General features: G+C 46.7%; 1 protein-coding gene across 2 annotated transcripts in view; it reads right to left on the reverse strand.

The window, feature by feature from the left end:
- The window catches only part of HEPACAM (hepatic and glial cell adhesion molecule), a 36,661-nt gene that overhangs the window by 9,612 nt on the left and 6,695 nt on the right, over window positions 1-20,354 (reverse strand). Inside the window, exons 1-5 of one of the 2 annotated variants that reach the window (XM_075839211.1) lie at window positions 18,004-18,131; window positions 5,357-5,698; window positions 1,728-2,009; window positions 975-1,068; window positions 265-338 (exon numbers count right to left, since the gene is read on the reverse strand). In XM_075839211.1, the coding sequence (XP_075695326.1) occupies window positions 265-338; window positions 975-1,068; window positions 1,728-2,009; window positions 5,357-5,698; window positions 18,004-18,088 (877 nt within the window). In that variant the 5' untranslated portion in view covers window positions 18,089-18,131. Of the gene's footprint in view, window positions 1-264; window positions 339-974; window positions 1,069-1,727; window positions 2,010-5,356; window positions 5,699-18,003; window positions 18,132-20,354 lie in introns of those variants that run through there. The other variant, XM_075839212.1, reaches the window with a different exon arrangement.

Here is a 20,354-nt window from a genome sequence, read left to right on the forward strand (position 1 = left end):
GCCATACAGTGCATACATAATAATGCTATATAGTGCATATGAAGTAGTGCCATACAGTGCCAACATAACAATGCTATATAGTGTATATAAACCGTGCCATGTAGCGCATATAAAATACCACAGCCAGGACCATGACAAAGCTTTAAGATGACCCTCGAGGGAGGAAGTTTAGAGTGGGCTGTGCATGGCGGGGACTGGGGTAATGGGCCCCCAAAATGATAACTGCCCCTGTTGCTATAATCTGAGGCTACATGTTGTCATCACCTTCATGTTTCAGAGGCTCCTCCGGATGTTCCGTGTAGTCACATGATGCCTGCGCCGCCAGCTTGTGCTTCTCTCTAGAAGGTGCAATTATAGAAGATATTATTGATTTATCATATTATATTCTACATGTAGACCCATCCCCCGCATTGCTGATCTGTCAGGGGAAGAGGTGGCATAAACGTCTCTCCGTGAAAAAAAGTGCCAGGACCAATCACTCCCAACCACATGTACGACCCCTACGTTATGCCAGGACCGTCCTATAATTAATCACCACCCCTCCCCCCTGCACCTTCGTTAATTGCCCCTTATCTTGTAATATTTGTTATCTCCCGTTCCTTCTGTAGGTAGCTTGCTTTACATATATCCATAGACACATCCCGTCCATTCAGAGCAGACGTGGCCAATCGGTCATACAAGCGACCCACGTAAACGGAACATGCGTCCTGCAGCCATGGTACGGGGAGAGAAAATAAACAGCGGGGGCCACATATATCTTTTGGCCGTCAGTTTATGGTCTGTAAAAATGGCGCAGGCTTTATTGGATATTTACCACATTCACAGAAATAGAATTGCGCCATTTTACGCTACGCCATAAGTTGCAGCACTGGACAAAGCACAAGTTATTTTCCTCCTATTTACATACGGTCGGAGACCCCCTGTAATCTGTGTTGGACGGGGTCCTGAGGGTGAATGGATGTTTGTCACCGTACTTTCTAGACGGCTTCCAACAAGCGCAGACTGTGACCAAAGTAACGAGCAAGAATATCCCTCCGATGGACAGGACGATGTACAAAGAACTTCTCTCTGTGTGATAGAAGACGTCACGTTAGAATCATCCAATAGGAAACCTGCGGAAGTTACGGTGAGGAAAACGCATGAAACATGGATGCCAAAGGGAAAGACTTTTATGGCACGTCCGTCATCTGGGACCCCCCGGTGACCTCTGGTCACTGTAGTCCTATAGGCAGCGGCTATGCTGGCAACGTCAGTCCCTTAATGAGATGAATAGAGGTTATGGGAACCTCAGTGCCCAATGTTTGGGGTCTTCCCTCTCATGGGGGGTCTCAGATGCTAAAATAGTCATAAAAGTCTACCAGTGGAAAATCCCTTTAAGGCTCATGACCGTAGTGGTGCCCGAGGGCGCGCATCATAAACAGATCTAAATAACAGTTGACGAGTGGGGGGGGGGGGGTATGATCTCCTCAGACCCTTTGTTCTAGAGACTAGTGGGGTCCCAGTAGTCTCAGCCCAACCAGTTGAAGTAAATGCCCCCTGGACTATAGAAGCTCAGCTACACAGTTAGGGGAGTGTCTTTAGGTAAGCTTGCTGACTGTTTCCAATAACAACCAGCAGAATTGTGAGTGCAGCTCTGGAGTAGAATACAGGCTGTAAAATAGTGTTCAAAGGTGGACATTCACTAAACGGATGTTTTTTTTAATGTCATGTTACTTCTTTTTACTTACTGTAGACGGTTATTTTTATAGGGGGGCTACGTCCGCTGCTGATGGGGTTCTCCACCAGACAAGCGTAGATGTCATCATCGGACATTGTGACTCTGGCGATGGTCATCACACGATGGTCAGGGGACAGGAGGATCCGGGAGTCATTGATCAGCGTCTTCCCAGCCTTCAGCCACGTGTAGAGCGGTTTAGTCCCGTTATCATGGACGCAGCTCATGGTGAAATTCTCCGCCAGCTCCAGGACGGTGGATGCAGAAACCGACACCCGCGGCTTAGATACAGGAACTGATCCCAGATTACAGAATAGATAATAGAATTAGAGGAGCACAGAAAGGTCTATCATACAGAGTGATATAGATCCCAACCACAACAACAGCATATTACAATTCAGAGCTACTAGTAAAAGGGGCGGGGCTGTGACAACTCTGGTTGTCACTATAAGGGTATGTTCACACGGCAGCCTCTGTTATGGCTGAAATTACGGAGCTGTTTTCAGGAGAAAACAGCTCCGGCATTTCAGACATAATGGCATGTGCAGGTGTTTTTCGCTGCGTCCATTACGGACGTAATTGGAGCTGTTTTTCTATGGAGTCCATGGAAAACGGCTCCAATTACGTCTCAAGAAGTGACAGGCACTTCTTTGACGCGGGCATCTTTTTTACGCGCCATCTTTTGACAGCGGCGCATAAAAAAAATGACCGTCGGCAGAGAACATCGTAAAACCCATTCAAATGAATGGGCAGATGTTTGCCGACGCCTTGGAGTCGTATTTTCGGACGTAATTCGAGGCTAAAACGCCCGAATTACGTCTGTAAATAGGGTGTGTGAACCCAGCCTTATAGGTTAATCAACATGGTGGAGCTCATGGATGCCGGGTCTATATGTGAAGTGTTTCCTCAGGGAATTTACAGAAAATTTAACAATTTATGGTGGAGTTGCCTATTGGCTCAATACTTGCAATGCTCTCCTGCTATAAGACCCCTATGTTTCCATGTATCTATGTCATAGAGGGGGTCCCCTGCTTGGGACCACCCGCTATGTGCCAGAACATGGGTGTTATGTGGGCACTTATAGTGGCTGGTGGTAATATTAAGGGGCCATTGACTGTGGCTGGTAATGTTATGGGGCACTAACTGTGTCTGGTAATGTTATGGGGCACTGTGTCTGGTAATGTTATGGGGCACTAACTGTGGCTGGTAATGTTATAGGGGCACTGACTGTGGCTGGTAATGTTATAGGGGCACTGACTGTGGCTGGTAATGTTATAGGGGCTCTGACTGTGGCTGGTAATGTTATAGGGGCACTGACTGTGGCTGGTAATGTTATAGGGGCACTGACTGTGGCTGGTAATGTTATAGGGGCACTGACTGTGGCTGGTAATGTTATAGGGGCACTGACTGTGGCTGGTAATGTTATAGGGGCACTGACTGTGGCTGGTAATGTTATAGGGGCACTGACTGTGGCTGGTAATGTTATAGGGGCACTGACTGTGGCTGGTAATGTTATAGGGGCTCTGACTGTGGCTGGTAATGTTATAGGGGCACTGACTGTGGCTGGTAATGTTATAGGGGCACTGACTGTGGCTGGTAATGTTATAGGGGCTCTGACTGTGGCTAGTAATGTTATAGGGGCACTGACTGTCTAGTAATGTCATGGGGTACTGACTGTGGCTGGTAATGTTGTTATAGGGGCACTGACTGTGGCTGGTAATGTTATAGGGGCACTGGCTGTGGCTGGTAATGTTATAGGGGCACTGACTGTGGCTGGTAATGTTATAGGGGAACTGACTGTGGCTGGTAATGTTATAGGGGCACTGACTGTGGCTGGTAATGTTATAGGGGCACTGACTGTGGCTGGTAATGTTATAGGGGCACTGACTGTGGCTGGTAATGTTATAGGGGTACTGACTGTGGCTGGTAATGTTATAGGGGCTCTGACTGTGGCTGGTAATGTTATAGGGGCACTGACTGTGGCTGGTAATGTTATAGGGGCTCTGACTGTGGCTAGTAATGTTATAGGGGCACTGACTGTCTAGTAATGTCATGGGGTACTGACTGTGGCTGGTAATGTTGTTATAGGGGCACTGACTGTGGCTGGTAATGTTATAGGGGCACTGGCTGTGGCTGGTAATGTTATAGGGGCACTGACTGTGGCTGGTAATGTTATAGGGGCACTGACTGTGGCTGGTAATGTTATAGGGGCTCTGACTGTGGCTGGTAATGTTATAGGGGCACTGACTGTGGCTGGTAATGTTATAGGGGCTCTGACTGTGGCTGGTAATGTTATAGGGGCACTGACTGTGGCTAGTAATGTTATAGGGGCACTGACTGTCTAGTAATGTCATGGGGTACTGACTGTGGCTGGTAATGTTATAGGGGCACTGACTGTGGCTGGTAATGTTATAGGGGCACTGGCTGTGGCTGGTAATGTTATAGGGGCACTGACTGTGGCTGGTAATGTTATAGGGGCACTGACTGTGGCTGGTAATGTTATAGGTGCACTGACTGTGGCTGGTAATGTTATAGGGGTACTGACTGGCTGGTAATGTTATTGCGCACTGACTGTGGCTAGTAATGTTATAGGTCATGGACTGTGGCTGGTAATGTTATGGCGGCACTGACTGTGGCTACTAATATTATGGGCCACTGTGGCTAGTAATGATACGGAGGTACTGACTATGGCTTGTAATGTTATGGGACACGGACTGTGGCTGGTAACATTATGGGGGCACTAACTGTGGCTAGTAATGTCATGGGGTACTGACTGTGGCTGGTAATGTTATGGGGCACCGACAGGCTTGTAATGTTATGGGGGCTCTGATTGTGGCTGGTAATGTTATGGGGGCACTGACTGTGGCTGGTAATGTTATGGGGGCACTGACTGTGGCTGGTAATGTTATGGGGGCACTGACTGTGGCTAACAGAGGGCCATAAAGTGGAGTAAGGTTATGTTCACACGCAGTGACCAAAAACATCTGAAAATACAGAGCTGTTTTCAGGCGAAAACAGCCCCTGATTTTCAGACCTTTTTGTAGCCACTCGCGATTTTCGCTGCGTATTTTACGCCTGTTTTTGGAGTTGTTTTTCAATGGAGTCAATGAAAAACGGCTCCAAAAACATTCCCAAAAGTCACATGCACTTATTTTTCGCGGGCGTCTTTCTACGCTCCGTATTTTGACAGCGACGCGTAAAATTACACCTCGTGGGAACAGCACACCATAAATCCCTTTGAAAGCAATGGGCAGATCTTTGTAGGTGTAAGAGAGATGTTTTTTCAGGCGTAATTCGAGGCGTAAAACGCCCGAATTACATCTGAAAACACTGCGTGTGAACATACCCTAAGGAGACCTGCGAACCCTTGCAGGCCACAACCTGACCGTTGACCACTGGATCTGCCCCTAAGACTATTGCTTTGAATGTTTGTGTTTATTATATTTATTATTATTATTATTATTACTATTATTATTATTATACTGGATATCCTCTTGGATTAGATCATCAGCCGCTAGTGTTGTACAATCATGCGGCGCCACCTGGTGGTCATCATGGTTCTGCAGGTTTAGTTTAAAAAAACAACCTGCATCTTTTGGACAAGTTTCCATGTTGGGGCTTCCAGGAATCAATGACACCCACCGTCCACAGTGAGATTGATGGACTTTGCTCCAGTGAATGTATCATCGGTTATAGAGACCTCCACCTCATACATCCCCTCGTCAGATAGCTGGAGGTTGCTGATCAGGAGGGAGCCATTTTCGAAGATCTGTATCCGATCCTTGTAGTCCGGGCGCAGATTCCCAATTATATCGGTGCCCACAGACTGGACTACAGTCATGGCTTTCTCTCTCCTCACTTGCCATTTGACCACTGGTTTGTCACTGCTGGAGCTGCTGTACTGAACCGAGAGCAGCGCCGACTTCCCGCAGGTTCCGTGGATGTGCTGGATGTGACCGGTGATGTTCACAACTTCAACTAGATCTGCGGAAAACACGAGAAAAGGATACAATCGTACAGTTTTATCATAAAATAGGATGTTGTGTATCTAAGCCGATCATGTGTTATACTGTCTTCTGATCCGCTGTATCTAATCCTATCATGTGTGATACGGTCTGCTGAGCTTCTGTATCTAATCCTATCATGTGTGATACTGTCTGCTGAGCCTCTGTATCTAATCCTATCATGTGTGATACTGTCAGCTGAGCCAATGTATCTAATCCTATCATGTGTGATACTGTCTGCTGAGCTGTGTATCTAATCCTATCATGTGTGATACTGTCTGCTGAGCTGTGTATCTAATCCTATCATGTGTGATACTGTCTGCTGAGCCAATGTATCTAATCCTATCATGTGTGATACTGTCTGCTGATCCACTGTATCTAATCCTATCATGTGTGTTACTGTCTGCTGAGCTGCTGTATCTAATCCTATCATGTGTGATACTGGCTGCTGAGCTGTGTATCTAATCCTATCATGTGTGATACTGTCTGCTGAGCTTCTGTATCTAATCCTATCATGTGTGATACTGTCTGCTGAGCCTCTGTATCTAATCCTATCATGTGTGATACTGTCAGCTGAGCTGCTGTATCTGATCCGATCATGTGTGATACTGTCTGCTGATCCGCTGTATCTAATCCTATCATGTGTGATACTGTTTGCTGATCCGCTGTATCTAATCCTATCATGTGTGATACTCTCTGCTGAACCGCTGTATCTAATCCTATCATGTGTGATATTGTCTGCTGATCCGCTGTATCTAATCCTATCATGTGTGATACTGTCTGCAGATCCACTGTATCTAATCCTATCATGTGTGATACTGTCTGCTGAGCTGTGTATCTAATCCTATCATGGGTGATACTGTCTGCTGAGCCTTGTATCTAATCCTATCATGTGTGATACTGTCTGCTGAGCTGTGTATCTAATCCTATCATGTGTGATACTGTCAGCTGAGCTGTGTATCTGATCCTATCATGTGTGATACTATTTTCTAATCCGCTGTATCTAATCCTATCATGTGTGATACTGTCAGCTGAGCTGCTGTATCTGATCCTATCATGAGTGATACTGTCGGCTGAGCTGCTGTATCTAATCCTATCATGTGTGATACTGTCTGCTGATCCGCTGTATCTAATCCTATCATGTGTGATACTGTCTGCTGAGCCTGTGTATCTAATCCTATCATGTATGATACTGTCTGCTGTGCTGTGTATCTAATCCTATCATGAGTGATACTGTCGGCTGAGCTGCTGTATCTAATCCTATCATGTGTGATACTGTCTGCTGAGCTGTGTATCTAATTCTATCATGTGTCATACGGTCTGCTGATCCGCTGTATCTAATCCTATCATGTGTGATACTGTCTGCTGAGCCGTGTATCTAATCCTATCATATGTGATACTGTCTGCTGAGCTGCTGTATCTAATCCTATCATGTGTGATACTGTCTGCTGAGCTGCTGTATCTAATCCTATCATGTGTGATACTGTCTGCTGAGCTGTGTATCTAATCCTATCATGTATGATACTGTCTGCTGAGTCGGTGTATCTAATCCTAGACCGTTTCAGACCGCAGGCTCACCATCTTTTCACAGTACGCTGCACTCAATCATTTTTTAGCCGCTCTCTGTGTTGTGGAAACATTTCCCTGTCTTCTACAGTAGCGGATTTGCTACAATGTATCAGAGGATTGTCTGGACTGGATATAATTGTAAACAGACACTCTTGGGGCTCGTCCACACGTCACGGAATTGCTGCGTATTTTCCGTCTGGATTACAAATCTCATCCACATACTGCATAAAATTTCAGACCAAAAATTTACCTGCGGTGCGTAATTTTAGTACCGCAATTCCTGCTGCAGAAAGTGACTGCATTGCTGCGTCTTTCAGAGGAGACATCACCGCCCCCCAACATTGAGAAAAATGCAGCGAAATACATACACAACATTTTCTGCAGTAAAAAACACCGGAAATGGTGCGATTCTCCCGTTGCGGAATGTCTGTTCGTTTCTGCTGAATTTCTGCAGCAATTCCGTTATGCGTGGACAAGTCCTTATGGGATTAGTTCATCCATCAGATGACATATATTTATAGAGTGACCTTAGATTCCTAGTATTATATGCAGGGCCGCCATCAGGAATTTCAGGGCCCCCTACAGCTAAATTTTCGGGGCCCCCCTACCTTGGCACCGCCTGTTAACGGTACTCCGTCCAGCACTATATCATGGTACCCAGGGTCGCCATCAGGGGGGGTATTAGGGGTACTGATGTGAGAGGCCCGGCCAAACCTAATTGAAAGGGGGGCCCGGCAACTGCCGCGACTTGCCTTTGGTAGAAAAAAAACAGGCCCCTGCAATGGGGCCCGTTTTTTTCACCAAAAGAATGTCGTGAGCTGCGGGCCCCCCTTTCAATTAGGTTTGGCCGGGCCTCTCACATCAGTACCCCTAATACCCCCCCTGATGGCGACCCTGGGTAGCATGGGGGTCGTCATGGGGGCCGTCAAACACTGCCGCCCGTGCGACCGATCGCGCGCACCCGCAAACTCCCGCGCATGCGCACCCGCGACTGCCTGGAACCGCGCACCGAATTTTGAGGCAGATTTTGACCTGCCCACACTATCTTGCCGCGTTTTTTGCTGCGTTTTTTGCCCGCGGCGATTGATGACAGCAGACAAAAAACGCAGCGAAAAATGCATTTTCTGCCTCCCATTGATTTCGATGGCAGGTCAGAGGCGGAACCGTGGCAAGAAAGGACGTGCTGCTTTTTCTTTTTTCCGCGACTGGCTCCCATTGATTTCAGACTAAATCAATGGGAGGCGGTTTTGGAAGTTCTTTGGTGCTGATTCTGACGCAGCGTCCGAGTCAATATCAAGGCCCAAAAACTCTGTGAACTGGGCCTTATTGTTAGGGCTTATTCAGACGAACGTGTAATACATCCGTGCAACGCACCTCGCACGGACCTATGTTACTCTATGGGGCCGTGCAGACTGTCAGTGATTTTCACGCAGCGTGTGTCCGTGTGTCCGCTGCGTAAAACTCACGACATGTCCGATATTTGTGCGCTGTTCGCGCATCACGCACCCATTGAAGTCAATGGGTGCGTGAAAATCATAGTGTCATAATGATGGCGGCTGCGCGAAAATCACACAGCCACGCATCATACGCTGCTGACACACGGAGCTGTTATGACCTTTTGCATGCGCAAAACGCCACGTTTTGGCGCACACAAAAAGCACACGCTGGTGTAAATCCGGCCTCAGGGTAGGAACACACTAGGCATGAACACTGCGGATTTTATGCAACACATTTTATTGTGGATAATCCGCAGCGTATCACAGTCGCAGCAGAATGGATGAGATATGAACAAATCTCATCCACACGCTGCAAAAATAATGGACCTGCAGTGTGACTTTTTAAGCCGCAGCGTGTCAATGTATTCTGTGGAATCGCTGCTCCTCTGTTGCGGAAATGCTGCGGTTCTGCCGCAAAAATCACAAATGAGAAAAAATAAAAAAGCCACTTTTTTAAATTTATACAAATTTTAGACTTGCCCCGGCCGTAGTCCTGGTGACGCGATCCTCTATTCTTAGCGCAGCCCCGCCTCCTGTCATGACGTTTCATCCCATGTGACTGCTGCAGCGGTCACATGGTCTACAGCGTCATCCCAGGAGGCGGGGCTACGTTCAGAAGAGAGAGATGCGTCACCAGGACTACGGCCAGGGCAAGTCTAAACTTTTTTTTCCCTGCAGGATTCCCGCAGCGGACACGCCTCACCAAACCTGCGCCACTATTTGGTGCGGTTTTGCTGGCAGAATTCCCTGCGGCTACCGGGGCGGATAAGCTGTGTCGTTTTACTCAGCATATCCGCCTAGTGTGTCCCTTATGATGTCGCTCCTGGAGCTGCTGCCGCTCTCTAAATAGCCAGTTGGTTCAGTAGAATTTGGAATTATTTTTTTTTGTGAACCAGCTTAAAAAAATACAAAACTTTTGTGTTAGGGCCTGTTCACATCACCGTTCGCTTCTGTTCCGTCTGAGGTTTCCGTCGGGTGAACCCCGCAACGGAAAGTGAAAGCTTCCGTTTCCGTCACCATTAGCGCAGTCGACTACGCTATTGATTCCGTCCGAAAACCTGCCGGAACGGTGACGAACGGAAACCACTAGCGATGTTTCCGTCACCATTGAGATCAATGGTGACTGAAACGGAAGCTGTGCTGTCACTTTCACTTTCCGTTGCGGGGTTCACCCGACAGAAACCTCAGACGGAACCCCGGAGCGGAAGCGAACGGTGATGTGAACAGGCCCTAACACAAAAGTTTTGTATTTTTTTAAGCTGGTTCACAAAAAAAAATAATTCCAAATTCTACTGGACCAACTGCCTATTTAGAGAGCGGCAGCAGCTCCAGGAGCGACATCATAAGGGACACACTAGGCGGATATGCTGAGTAAAACTACACAGCTTATCCCGGGAGCCGCAGGGAATTCTGCCAGCAAAACCGCACCAAATAGTGGCGCAGGTTTGGTGAGGCGTGTCCGCTGCGGGAATCCTGCAGGGAAAAAAAAGTTTAGACTTGCCCTGGCCGTAGTCCTGGTGACGCATCTCTCTCTTCTGAACGTAGCCCCGCCTCCTGGGATGACGCTGTAGACCATGTGACCGCTGCAGCAGTCACATGGGATGAAACGTCATGACAGGAGGCGGGGCTGCGCTAAGAATAGAGGATCGCGTCACCATGACTACGGCCGGGGTAAGTCTAAACTTTTTTATAAATGTAAAAAAGTACCTTTTTTTCTTCTCATGTGGGATTTTTGCGGCAGAACCGCAGCATTTCCGCAACAGAGGAGCAGCGATTCCACAGAATACATTGACACGCTGCGGCTTAAAAAGCCAAAAGCCACACGGCAGGTCCATTATTTTTTGCAGCGTGTGGATGAGATTTGTTCATATCTGACCCCCTCTGCTGCGACTGTGATACGCTGCGGATTTTCCACAATAAAATGTGTTGCATAAAATCCGCAGTGTTCATGCCTAGTGTGTTCCTACCCTAAGGCCGGATTTACACCAGCGTGTGCTTTTTGTGTGCGCAAAAAAGTGGCGTTTTGTGCATGCAAAAGGTCATAACCGCTCCGTGTGTCAGCAGCGTATGATGCGCGGCTGCGTGATTTTCGCGCAGCCGCCATCATTATGACACTCTGTTTGTATGTTTGTAGCACGCGGTGCTTTTCTGTTTTCATTCATAGTTTATACGGCTGCGGAAGTGCTGGGCGGGATTTTCACGCACCCATTGACTTCAATGGGTGCGTGATGCGCGAACAATGCACAAATATCGGACATGTCGTGAGTTTTACGCAGCGGACAAACGGACACACGCTGCGTGAAAATCACTGACAGTCTGCACGGCCCCATAGAGTAACATAGGTCCGTGCGAGGTGCGTGAAAATCACGCACGTTGCACGGATGTATTACATGTTCGTCTGAATAAGCCCTAACAATAAGGCCCAGTTCACAGAGTATTTGGGCCTTGATATTGACTCGGACGCTGCGTCAGAATCAGCACCAAACAACTTCCAAAACCGCCTCCCATTGATTTAATCTGAAATCAATGGGAGCCAGTCGCGGAAAAAAGAAAAAGCAGCACGTCCTTTCTTGCCGCGGTTCCGCCTCTGACCTCCCATCGAAATCAATGGGAGGCAGAAAATGCATTTTTCGCTGCGTTTTTTGTCTGCTGTCCTCAATCGCAGCGGGCAAAAAACGCGGCAAGATAGTGTGGGCAGGTCAAAATCTGCCTCAAAATCTGCCTCAAAATTCTTTAAGGAATTTTGAGGCATATTTTTTCGGCCTGCAAAATACTCTGTGTGAACAGGGCCATACATAAACAACACTTTGAGACACTTTACTCACCGTGTCAGAAGAGCTGCTCCCACTCCAGTCCTCTTCAGGCGATGTCTTCGGTCCAGATGTCATCCTTCACCTTCACCTCCAGGCTCCAGAAAATGGCGGGGATCGTAGAACTGCCGCCGCGCAACAACTAGACTCCTCCCCCTCTCCTTACGCAGCCACGCTCTGGAGAAGGAGGAGGCGGAGTCGGACGAGGAGGAGGACGAGTCAGAGGCGGGCCAGCAGGTAAGTAGACTGCGCCGCTGTCCAGTGTGGCTGTGCTGTCCTGTCCTTCCCCCTGGATCTTGTGTTGCGGGCGCACCGCCTCCCTCTCGGCGGCGCGCCTGGACGCGCGCGCTTGCGGTCGTTCGCGCGCTCGCACGCGCGCAAGCGGGCGGTGTTTCGCGGCGGTGATAAGAGGGGGGCCCGCAGCTCACGGCGGTGTTAAACGAGAGGGGGGCCCGCAGCTCACGACATTGTTTTGGTGAAAAAAACAGGCCCCATTGCAGGGGCCTGTTTTTTTCTACCAAAGGCAAGTCGCGGCAGTTGCCGGGCCCCCCTTTCAATTAAGTTTGGCCGGGCCCCCTACACTACTACCCCTAATACCCCCCTGATGGCGGCCCTGATTATATGGCACGGGGGGACGCGGAAAGATCAAGGTCTGACATGTAAATAGGGTACCGGGGTCCTTGACATAACTACCACAGAGGGCAGGGTGTGCTATGGATGTATACTGCACGATTATATATGCATTGCTACTGCCGCTATTATATATGGACAATGGCTGTTGCTTTTTATACAGTATATGCACGGTGTCTGGTGGGTTGATATATGCTCTATAGCTGGCACTATTCTATATGCTCTATAGCCGGCACTATTCTATATGCTCTATAGCTGCCACTATTATATATGCTCTATAGCCGCCACTATTATATATGCTCTATAGCTGGCACTATTATATATGCTCTATAGCTGGCACTATTATATATGCTCTATAGCTGGCACTATTATATATGCTCTATAGCTGGCACTATTATATATGCTCTATAGCCGGCACTATTATATATGCTCTATAGCTGGCACTATTATATATGCTCTATAGCTGCCACTATTATATATGCTCTATAGCTGGCACTATTATATATGCTCTATAGCTGGCACTATTATATATGCTCTATAGCTGGCACTATTATATATGCTCTATAGCTGGCACTATTATATATGCTCTATAGCTGCCACTATTATATATGCTCTATAGCTGCCACTATTATATATGCTCTATAGCTGGCACTATTATATATGCTCTATAGCTGGTACTATTATATATGCTCTGTAGCCGGCACTATTATATATGCTCTATAGCTGGCACTATTATATATGCTCTATAGCTGCCACTATTATATATGCTCTATAGCTGCCACTATTATATATGCTCTATAGCCGGCACTATTCTATATGCTCTATAGCTGGCACTATTATATATGCTCTGTAGCTGGCACTATTCTATATGCTCTATAGCTGGCACTATTACATATGCTCTATAGCCGGCACTATTATATATGCTCTATAGCTGGCACTATTATATATGCTCTATAGCTGGCACTATTATATATGCTCTATAGCTGGCACTATTATATATGCTCTATAGCCGGCACTATTATATATGCTCTATAGCTGGCACTATTATATATGCTCTATAGCCGGCACTATTATATATGCTCTATAGCTGGCACTATTATATATGCTCTATAGCTGCCACTATTATATATGCTCTATAGCCGGCACTATTACATATGCTCTATAGCCGGCACTATTATATATGCTCTATAGCTGGCACTATTATATATGCTCTATAGCTGGCACTATTATATATGCTCTATAGCTGGCACTATTATATATGCTCTATAGCCGGCACTATTATATATGCTCTATAGCTGCACTATTATATATGCACTATAGCTGGCACTATTATATATGCTCTATAGCTGGCACTATTATATATGCTCTATAGCTGGCACTATTATATATGCTCTATAGCTGGCACTATTATATATGCTCTATAGCTGGCACTATTATATATGCTCTATAGCTGGCACTATTATATATGCTCTATAGCCGGCACTATTCTATATGCTCTATAGCCGGCACTATTCTATATGCTCTATAGCTGCCACTATTATATATGCTCTATAGCTGCCACTATTATATATGCTCTATAGCTGCCACTATTATATATGCTCTATAGCTGCCACTATTATATATGCTCTATAGCTGGCACTATTATATATGCTCTATAGCTGGCACTATTATATATGCTCTATAGCTGGCACTATTATATATGCTCTATAGCTGCCACTATTATATATGCTCTATAGCTGGCACTATTATATATGCTCTATAGCTGGCACTATTATATATGCTCTATAGCTGGCACTATTATATATGCTCTATAGCTGGCACTATTATATATGCTCTATAGCTGGCACTATTATATATGCTCTATAGCCGGCACTATTATATATGCTCTATAGCCGGCACTATTACATATGCTCTATAGCTGGCACTATTATATATGCTCTATAGCTGGCACTATTATATATGCTCTATAGCCGGCACTATTATATATGCTCTATAGCTGCACTATTATATATGCACTATAGCTGGCACTATTATATATGCTCTATAGCTGGCACTATTATATATGCTCTATAGCTGGCACTATTATATATGCTCTATAGCTGGCACTATTATACATGCTCTATAGCTGGCACTATTATATATGCTCTATAGCTGGCACTATTATATATGCTCTATAGCCGGCACTATTCTATATGCTCTATAGCCGGCACTATTATATATGCTCTATAGCTGCCACTATTATATATGCTCTATAGCTGCCACTATTATATATGCTCTATAGCTGCCACTATTATATATGCTCTATAGCTGCCACTATTATATATGCTCTATAGCTGGCACTATTATATATGCTCTATAGCTGGCACTATTATATATGCTCTATAGTTGGCACTATTATATATGCTCTATAGCTGCCACTATTATATATGCTCTATAGCTGCCACTATTATATATGCTCTATAGCTGGTACTATTATATATGCTCTATAGCTGGCACCATTATATATGCTCTATAGCTGGCACTATTATTTATGCTCTATAGCTGGCACTATTATATATGCACTATAGCTGGCACTATTATATATGCTCTATAGCTGGCACTATTATATATGCTCTATAGCTGCCACTATTATATATGCTCTATAGCTGGCACTATTATATATGCTCTATAGCCGGCACTATTCTATATGCTCTATAGCCGCCACTATTATATATGCTCTATAGCTGCCACTATTATATATGCTCTATAGCTGGCACTATTATATATGCTCTATAGCTGGCACTATTATATATGCTCTATAGCTGGCACTATTATATATGCTCTATAGCTGGCACTATTATATATGCTCTATAGCTGGCACTATTATATATGCTCTATAGCTGGCACTATTATATATGCTCTATAGCTGGCACTATTATATATGCTCTATAGCTGGCACTATTATATATGCTCTATAGCTGGCACTATTATATATGCTCTATAGCCGGCACTATTATATATGCTCTATAGCTGGCACTATTATATATGCTCTATAGCTGCCACTATTATATATGCTCTATAGCTGCCACTATTATATATGCTCTATAGCCGGCACTATTCTATATGCTCTATAGCCGGCACTATTCTATATGCTCTATAGCTGCCACTATTATATATGCTCTATAGCTGGCACTATTATATATGCTCTATAGCTGGCACTATTATATATGCTCTATAGCCGGCACTATTATATATGCTCTATAGCCGGCACTATTATATATGCTCTATAGCTGGCACTATTATATATGCTCTATAGCTGGCACTATTATATATGCTCTATAGCCGGCACTATTATATATGCTCTATAGCTGGCACTATTATATATGCACTATAGCTGGCACTATTATATATGCTCTATAGCTGCCACTATTATATATGCTCTATAGCTGCCACTATTATATATGCTCTATAGCTGCCACTATTATATATGCTCTATAGCTGCCACTATTATATATGCTCTATAGCTGCCACTATTATATATGCACTATATATAATGCCCCCTCCATTCTTTACACTGCAGCTCTGCTAGTTCAGATTGGCAGCTATGTATAAGCACAGGCTCAGCAGGACGTCAGTACATGGATGGTGGACTTCCATTACAGCCCGGACAGAAGATTATAAACCACAAGGAACTAAATCACCCAGTAAAAAAAAACAAATGAAATGAGGGGACCGCTGCACATACAATGAGGGGCCCTGAGAGCCCCTGATACACCCGGCACTAACACTGTAGGTTCTCCTGGTTGTCACGGGCGCCGAGTTCCCTCAGTTTAGGATGTTTCTTTGGCATAAAATCAGAATCTTGTCCAATGAAGACAACACATTGGGGAAACAATACGCAGAACAGGGCAATATATCAAGTGGCAGGAACACATGATGAGGGGACTCGCTCCGCTGGCACAGTGCCCCCCACCTGCTGCCCTGAGGCTGAATACAGCTTGTTGTGTACGATGAAAATCAGCGAAATCCCGGGGATATCTGTCCCTGCATCAGAGGCTCAGCTCAATACCAGACAGGGGGTGACCTGCGGCCGGGGGCATGGAGCGTGGCATCTCAGGGGCTCTGGGGCGGTGGCTGTAGACCAGTCACTTGGGCATTAGTTTGGGGTCACCCCCGGGAGGGGCAGTTCAGAAATGCAACAACCCCTTTTGGTGCAAATGTCCATTTCAGGTTTGGTACAGAGAGGAGCGTTTTGTTTTTCTTATTTTTATTTCTCTAAAGAAGCAGAAAAATAAAAAATTTCCCACAAGTCTGTTTACTATTGGGAAAAGGGAATGGGTACCTTACAACAGTGCCCTTATATCAATACCAACCAGAGTGCCCCATAACACTTACATACCCAGTGCCCCATAACACTTACATAACCAGTGCCCTCATATCAGTATCTGCCACAGTGCCCTCAAAACACTGATAGCTCCAGTGCCCCATAGCAGTAACATCCGCAGTACCCCAATAATGGTGCACTCATATCATATCCGTACCAGTACCCCCCCCCCCTATTAGAACCAGCCACAGTGCCCCCATGACACTAACAGCCACAGAGCCTTCGTAACACTAACAGTTACAGGGCCTCCATAACGGTAATAACCACAGGGCCCTCATAACCGTGGCACCCTCAGTACTTCCCATAGCAGTGACAGCCAGAGTACTCCATAACGGTTATAGCCACAGTGACCTATAACAATGACAGCCACAGTGCCCTCAAAACATAGACCGCACCAGTTCCCCCTTAACAGTGACAGTCACAGTGCCCCCATAACAGCAGTGCTTCGCATAGCCGTGACAATACCTCCTTAAAACTGACAAAAAAACAGTGCACCAAACCAGTGACAGCCACAAAGTCCTCATAATACTATCAGATACAGTACCCCCATATTAGTGCCAGCAACGGGGCCTTTATATCAGTGCCGGAATGGGGTCCCTATATCAAAGCCAGCTACGGAGTCCCCGCATCAGTGCATTCTATAGTGCCCCCACTTCAGTACCAGCCAGTGCCAGCACATCAGTGCCAGCTACAGTTGCCCCCATATCCGTGACACCCCCACTCGGGATCCTCCTCTATGTGGTAGAATCGTGAGCGGCTCTGGTGGACTCGGTGCATCCATACTTTACAGCCGTGCCGTTCTTCGTGGGATTGCCCAATGAATTGGACCTCAAAAGGGGTGTTGATTATGCAAATGAGCCACAAAGTGGACAATTCTGGTAGGTTTTGTGGGCGTTCCTGGACAGAGCGGGGGCAGGGCTTAAAATGTCCCGCAAATGAGAAGTCATATTTTGGGAGGTATCCGTTTGAATGGCCGCCATGTAATACAATATTTTCCGTGCGGTGGCAACAGACGAGGCTTCCCCCAGTAACAACAGCTGATCGCCGGAGGCGCGGAAATCAACTGATCGCCACCCGGCTTCATATTTAAAATGGGGTTGTCTGTGATGTGATGACCCCCTTTAATTCCTAGCAGTGACTACCTGTATCCTCCTGACATGAAACGCCACAAACACGCCATTCGCTGCGATTATATCTTCTACCTATTTCCCCCATTACAATCAATAAGGGAGGGAATGCCGCCACGCAAAGCCGCTGCGTGTGAACCCCCCTTGTTTATATTGTGCCAACACCCCATAACGGATACATAGAAAAACGGCAAACATTATAAATATCAACTAAAACTTCTACCGAGGATGAAAGAAGAGAAGAGCCTGGCCTCAAGAGCTTACAATCTAGCAGTGTCCGAGCCTCTCACCTGTATAGACGGCCAGCAGCCACAGCAGGTGAAGGAGCGAGGGGCAGCTGAGAGCCCGCAGGTCGCCCGCTCGCTCTGTCTTCATCTTGGTTTAAGCTCCGTGCCCCAGCAGTGATTTGCATGTTTTCTCCACGCTGGGCACGTCCTATAGTCCTGCCCGGTGTCTTGTGCCAGCGTCTCTTGAATAGCGACGGCTCTGTCCTTTGTTCTCACTTCCCAACAACTATTTTTATGCCAAGCCCTTTTTAAAATAACATTGCCCTTTAAATCCCCTCAATACCAAGACCCTCCGATGAGGTGAAATGGACGACAAACACCCCAAAAAATAGATCTCCGTGAATTGGAACGAACATTTCATGAATACGTTTCTTTGTTAAATTGATGGGACTCGGCCGGGGGATCGAAAAACGGATCCAGATGTTGGGGAACGGAAGTCGCCGGGCGCGGGGGTGACGGGGCTGCCAGGCCGGAGACGTGTCACACATGATTTTACGGCAGATTTGTCTCGCTGCGCTGGGCGGAAAGAAAATATTAAAGAGATTTTTTCCCTATAAGTCGTTGTGTTCTGTCAAATTTTATCCGCCACTTTCTAGGAAATCTGGAATGCTCACCCAGCTTTCCCAAAGCCCTGGACTTCAGCTTTTAGATTCAGAAGTCCAGGAAAGCTGGGTGACAACCAACCAAATCCAATAGGAGCACAACCCAGCTTTCCTACTGTCTTGGATTGAAAATGTGCCTAGTTAATACCGTAATATATAATCTAGGGATCATATGGCATTGTATAACTGGACAGATCTGAGTATCAGGGGTTTGGGAAAGCTGGGTGACAACCATTATTTTTATTGTTCATGCAGCATTGGGGAAGGTCACCCAACTTTCCTAATGTCCTGAAGGGTAAGTCTTTCCTGTTACATACGTATCATCATAGCATAACTGGGGAGGTTTTAGGATCAGGAGTCTGGGAAAGTTGGGTGACAACCGATACATCCACCATTAGGCTTAATTCACACGAACGTTTTATACGTCCGTGTGACCGATGTTGAAACAACGGACCAATATAATTCAATGTGGCCGTTCACACGTGTGAAGGGTCCGTGAGAAAATAGGACATGTCCGTTTTTTTCGCGCATCACGCATCCTCCATAGTCTCCATGATATCGCGTCCCACAGCGCAGAGCCCGGATGCACCTCGGACATGAAAAACTTGTGAATCCGGCCTTAGAGCAGAATTTGTGTGATGCGTGGTGCTGCGTGACTCTGGGTGGCGCTGCGTGACTCTGGGTGGCGCTGCGTGACTCTGGGTGGCGCTGCGTGACTCTGGGTGGCGCTGCGTGACTCTGGGTGGCTTTGTGTAATGCTGTGTGGTGCTTTGTGACACTGTGGCGATGTATGGCTTTGTGTTGCGCTGTGTGATGCTGTGTGGCACTGTGTATCTTTGTGTAATGCTGTGTGGTGCTGTGTGACGCTGTATGGCTTTGTGTGGTGCTGTGTGACACTGTATGACGCTGTATGGCTTTGTGTGGCGCTGTGTGGCGCAGTGTGATGCTGTGTGGCGCTGTGTGACTGTGTGGCGCTGTGACTTTGTATGGTGCTGTGTGGCGCTGTGTAATGCTGTGTGGTGCTTTGTGACACTGTGTGGCGCTGTGTGATGCTGTGTGGCACTGTGAAGATGTGTGTCGCTGTGTATCTTTGTGTGATGCTGTGTGGCGCTGTGTGGCGCTGTGTAATGCTGTGTGGTGCTTTATGACACTGTGTGGCACTGTGAAGATGTGTGTCGCTGTGTATCTTTGTGTAATGCTGTGTGGCTTTGTGTGTCGCTGTTTGGAGCTGTGTGACGCTGTGTGACTTTGTGTGGCGCTGTGTGACTGTGTGGCGCGGTGTGACGCTGTGTGACTGTGTATGGCGCTGTGTGGCGCAGTTTGGTGCTGTGTGGCGCTGTGTGACTGTGTGATGCTGTGACGCTGTGTGACTTTGTGTGGTGCTGTGTGGCGCTGTGTGACTTTGTGTGGAGCTGTGTGGCGCTGTGTGACTGTGTGGCGCTGTGTGTGACTTTGTGTGGCGCTGTGTGTGACTTTGTGTGGCGCTGTGTGTGACTTTGTGTGGCGCTGTGTGACGCTGTGTGTGACGCTATGTGACGCTGTGTGGTACTTTGTGTGGCACTGCGTGACTTTGTGTGGCGCTGTGTGGTACTCTGTGTGGCGCTGTGTGACGCTGTGTGTGACTGTGTGGCACTGTGTGTGACTGTGTGACTTTGTGTGGCGCTGTGTGTGACTTTGTGTGGCGCTGTGTGTGACTTTGTGTAATGCTGTAAGATGCTGTGTGATGCTGTGTGACTTTGTGTGGCGCTGTGT

Source organism: Rhinoderma darwinii, chromosome 10, assembly GCF_050947455.1.
Source record: "Rhinoderma darwinii isolate aRhiDar2 chromosome 10, aRhiDar2.hap1, whole genome shotgun sequence".
NCBI classification, from domain to species: domain Eukaryota; kingdom Metazoa; phylum Chordata; class Amphibia; order Anura; family Rhinodermatidae; genus Rhinoderma; species Rhinoderma darwinii.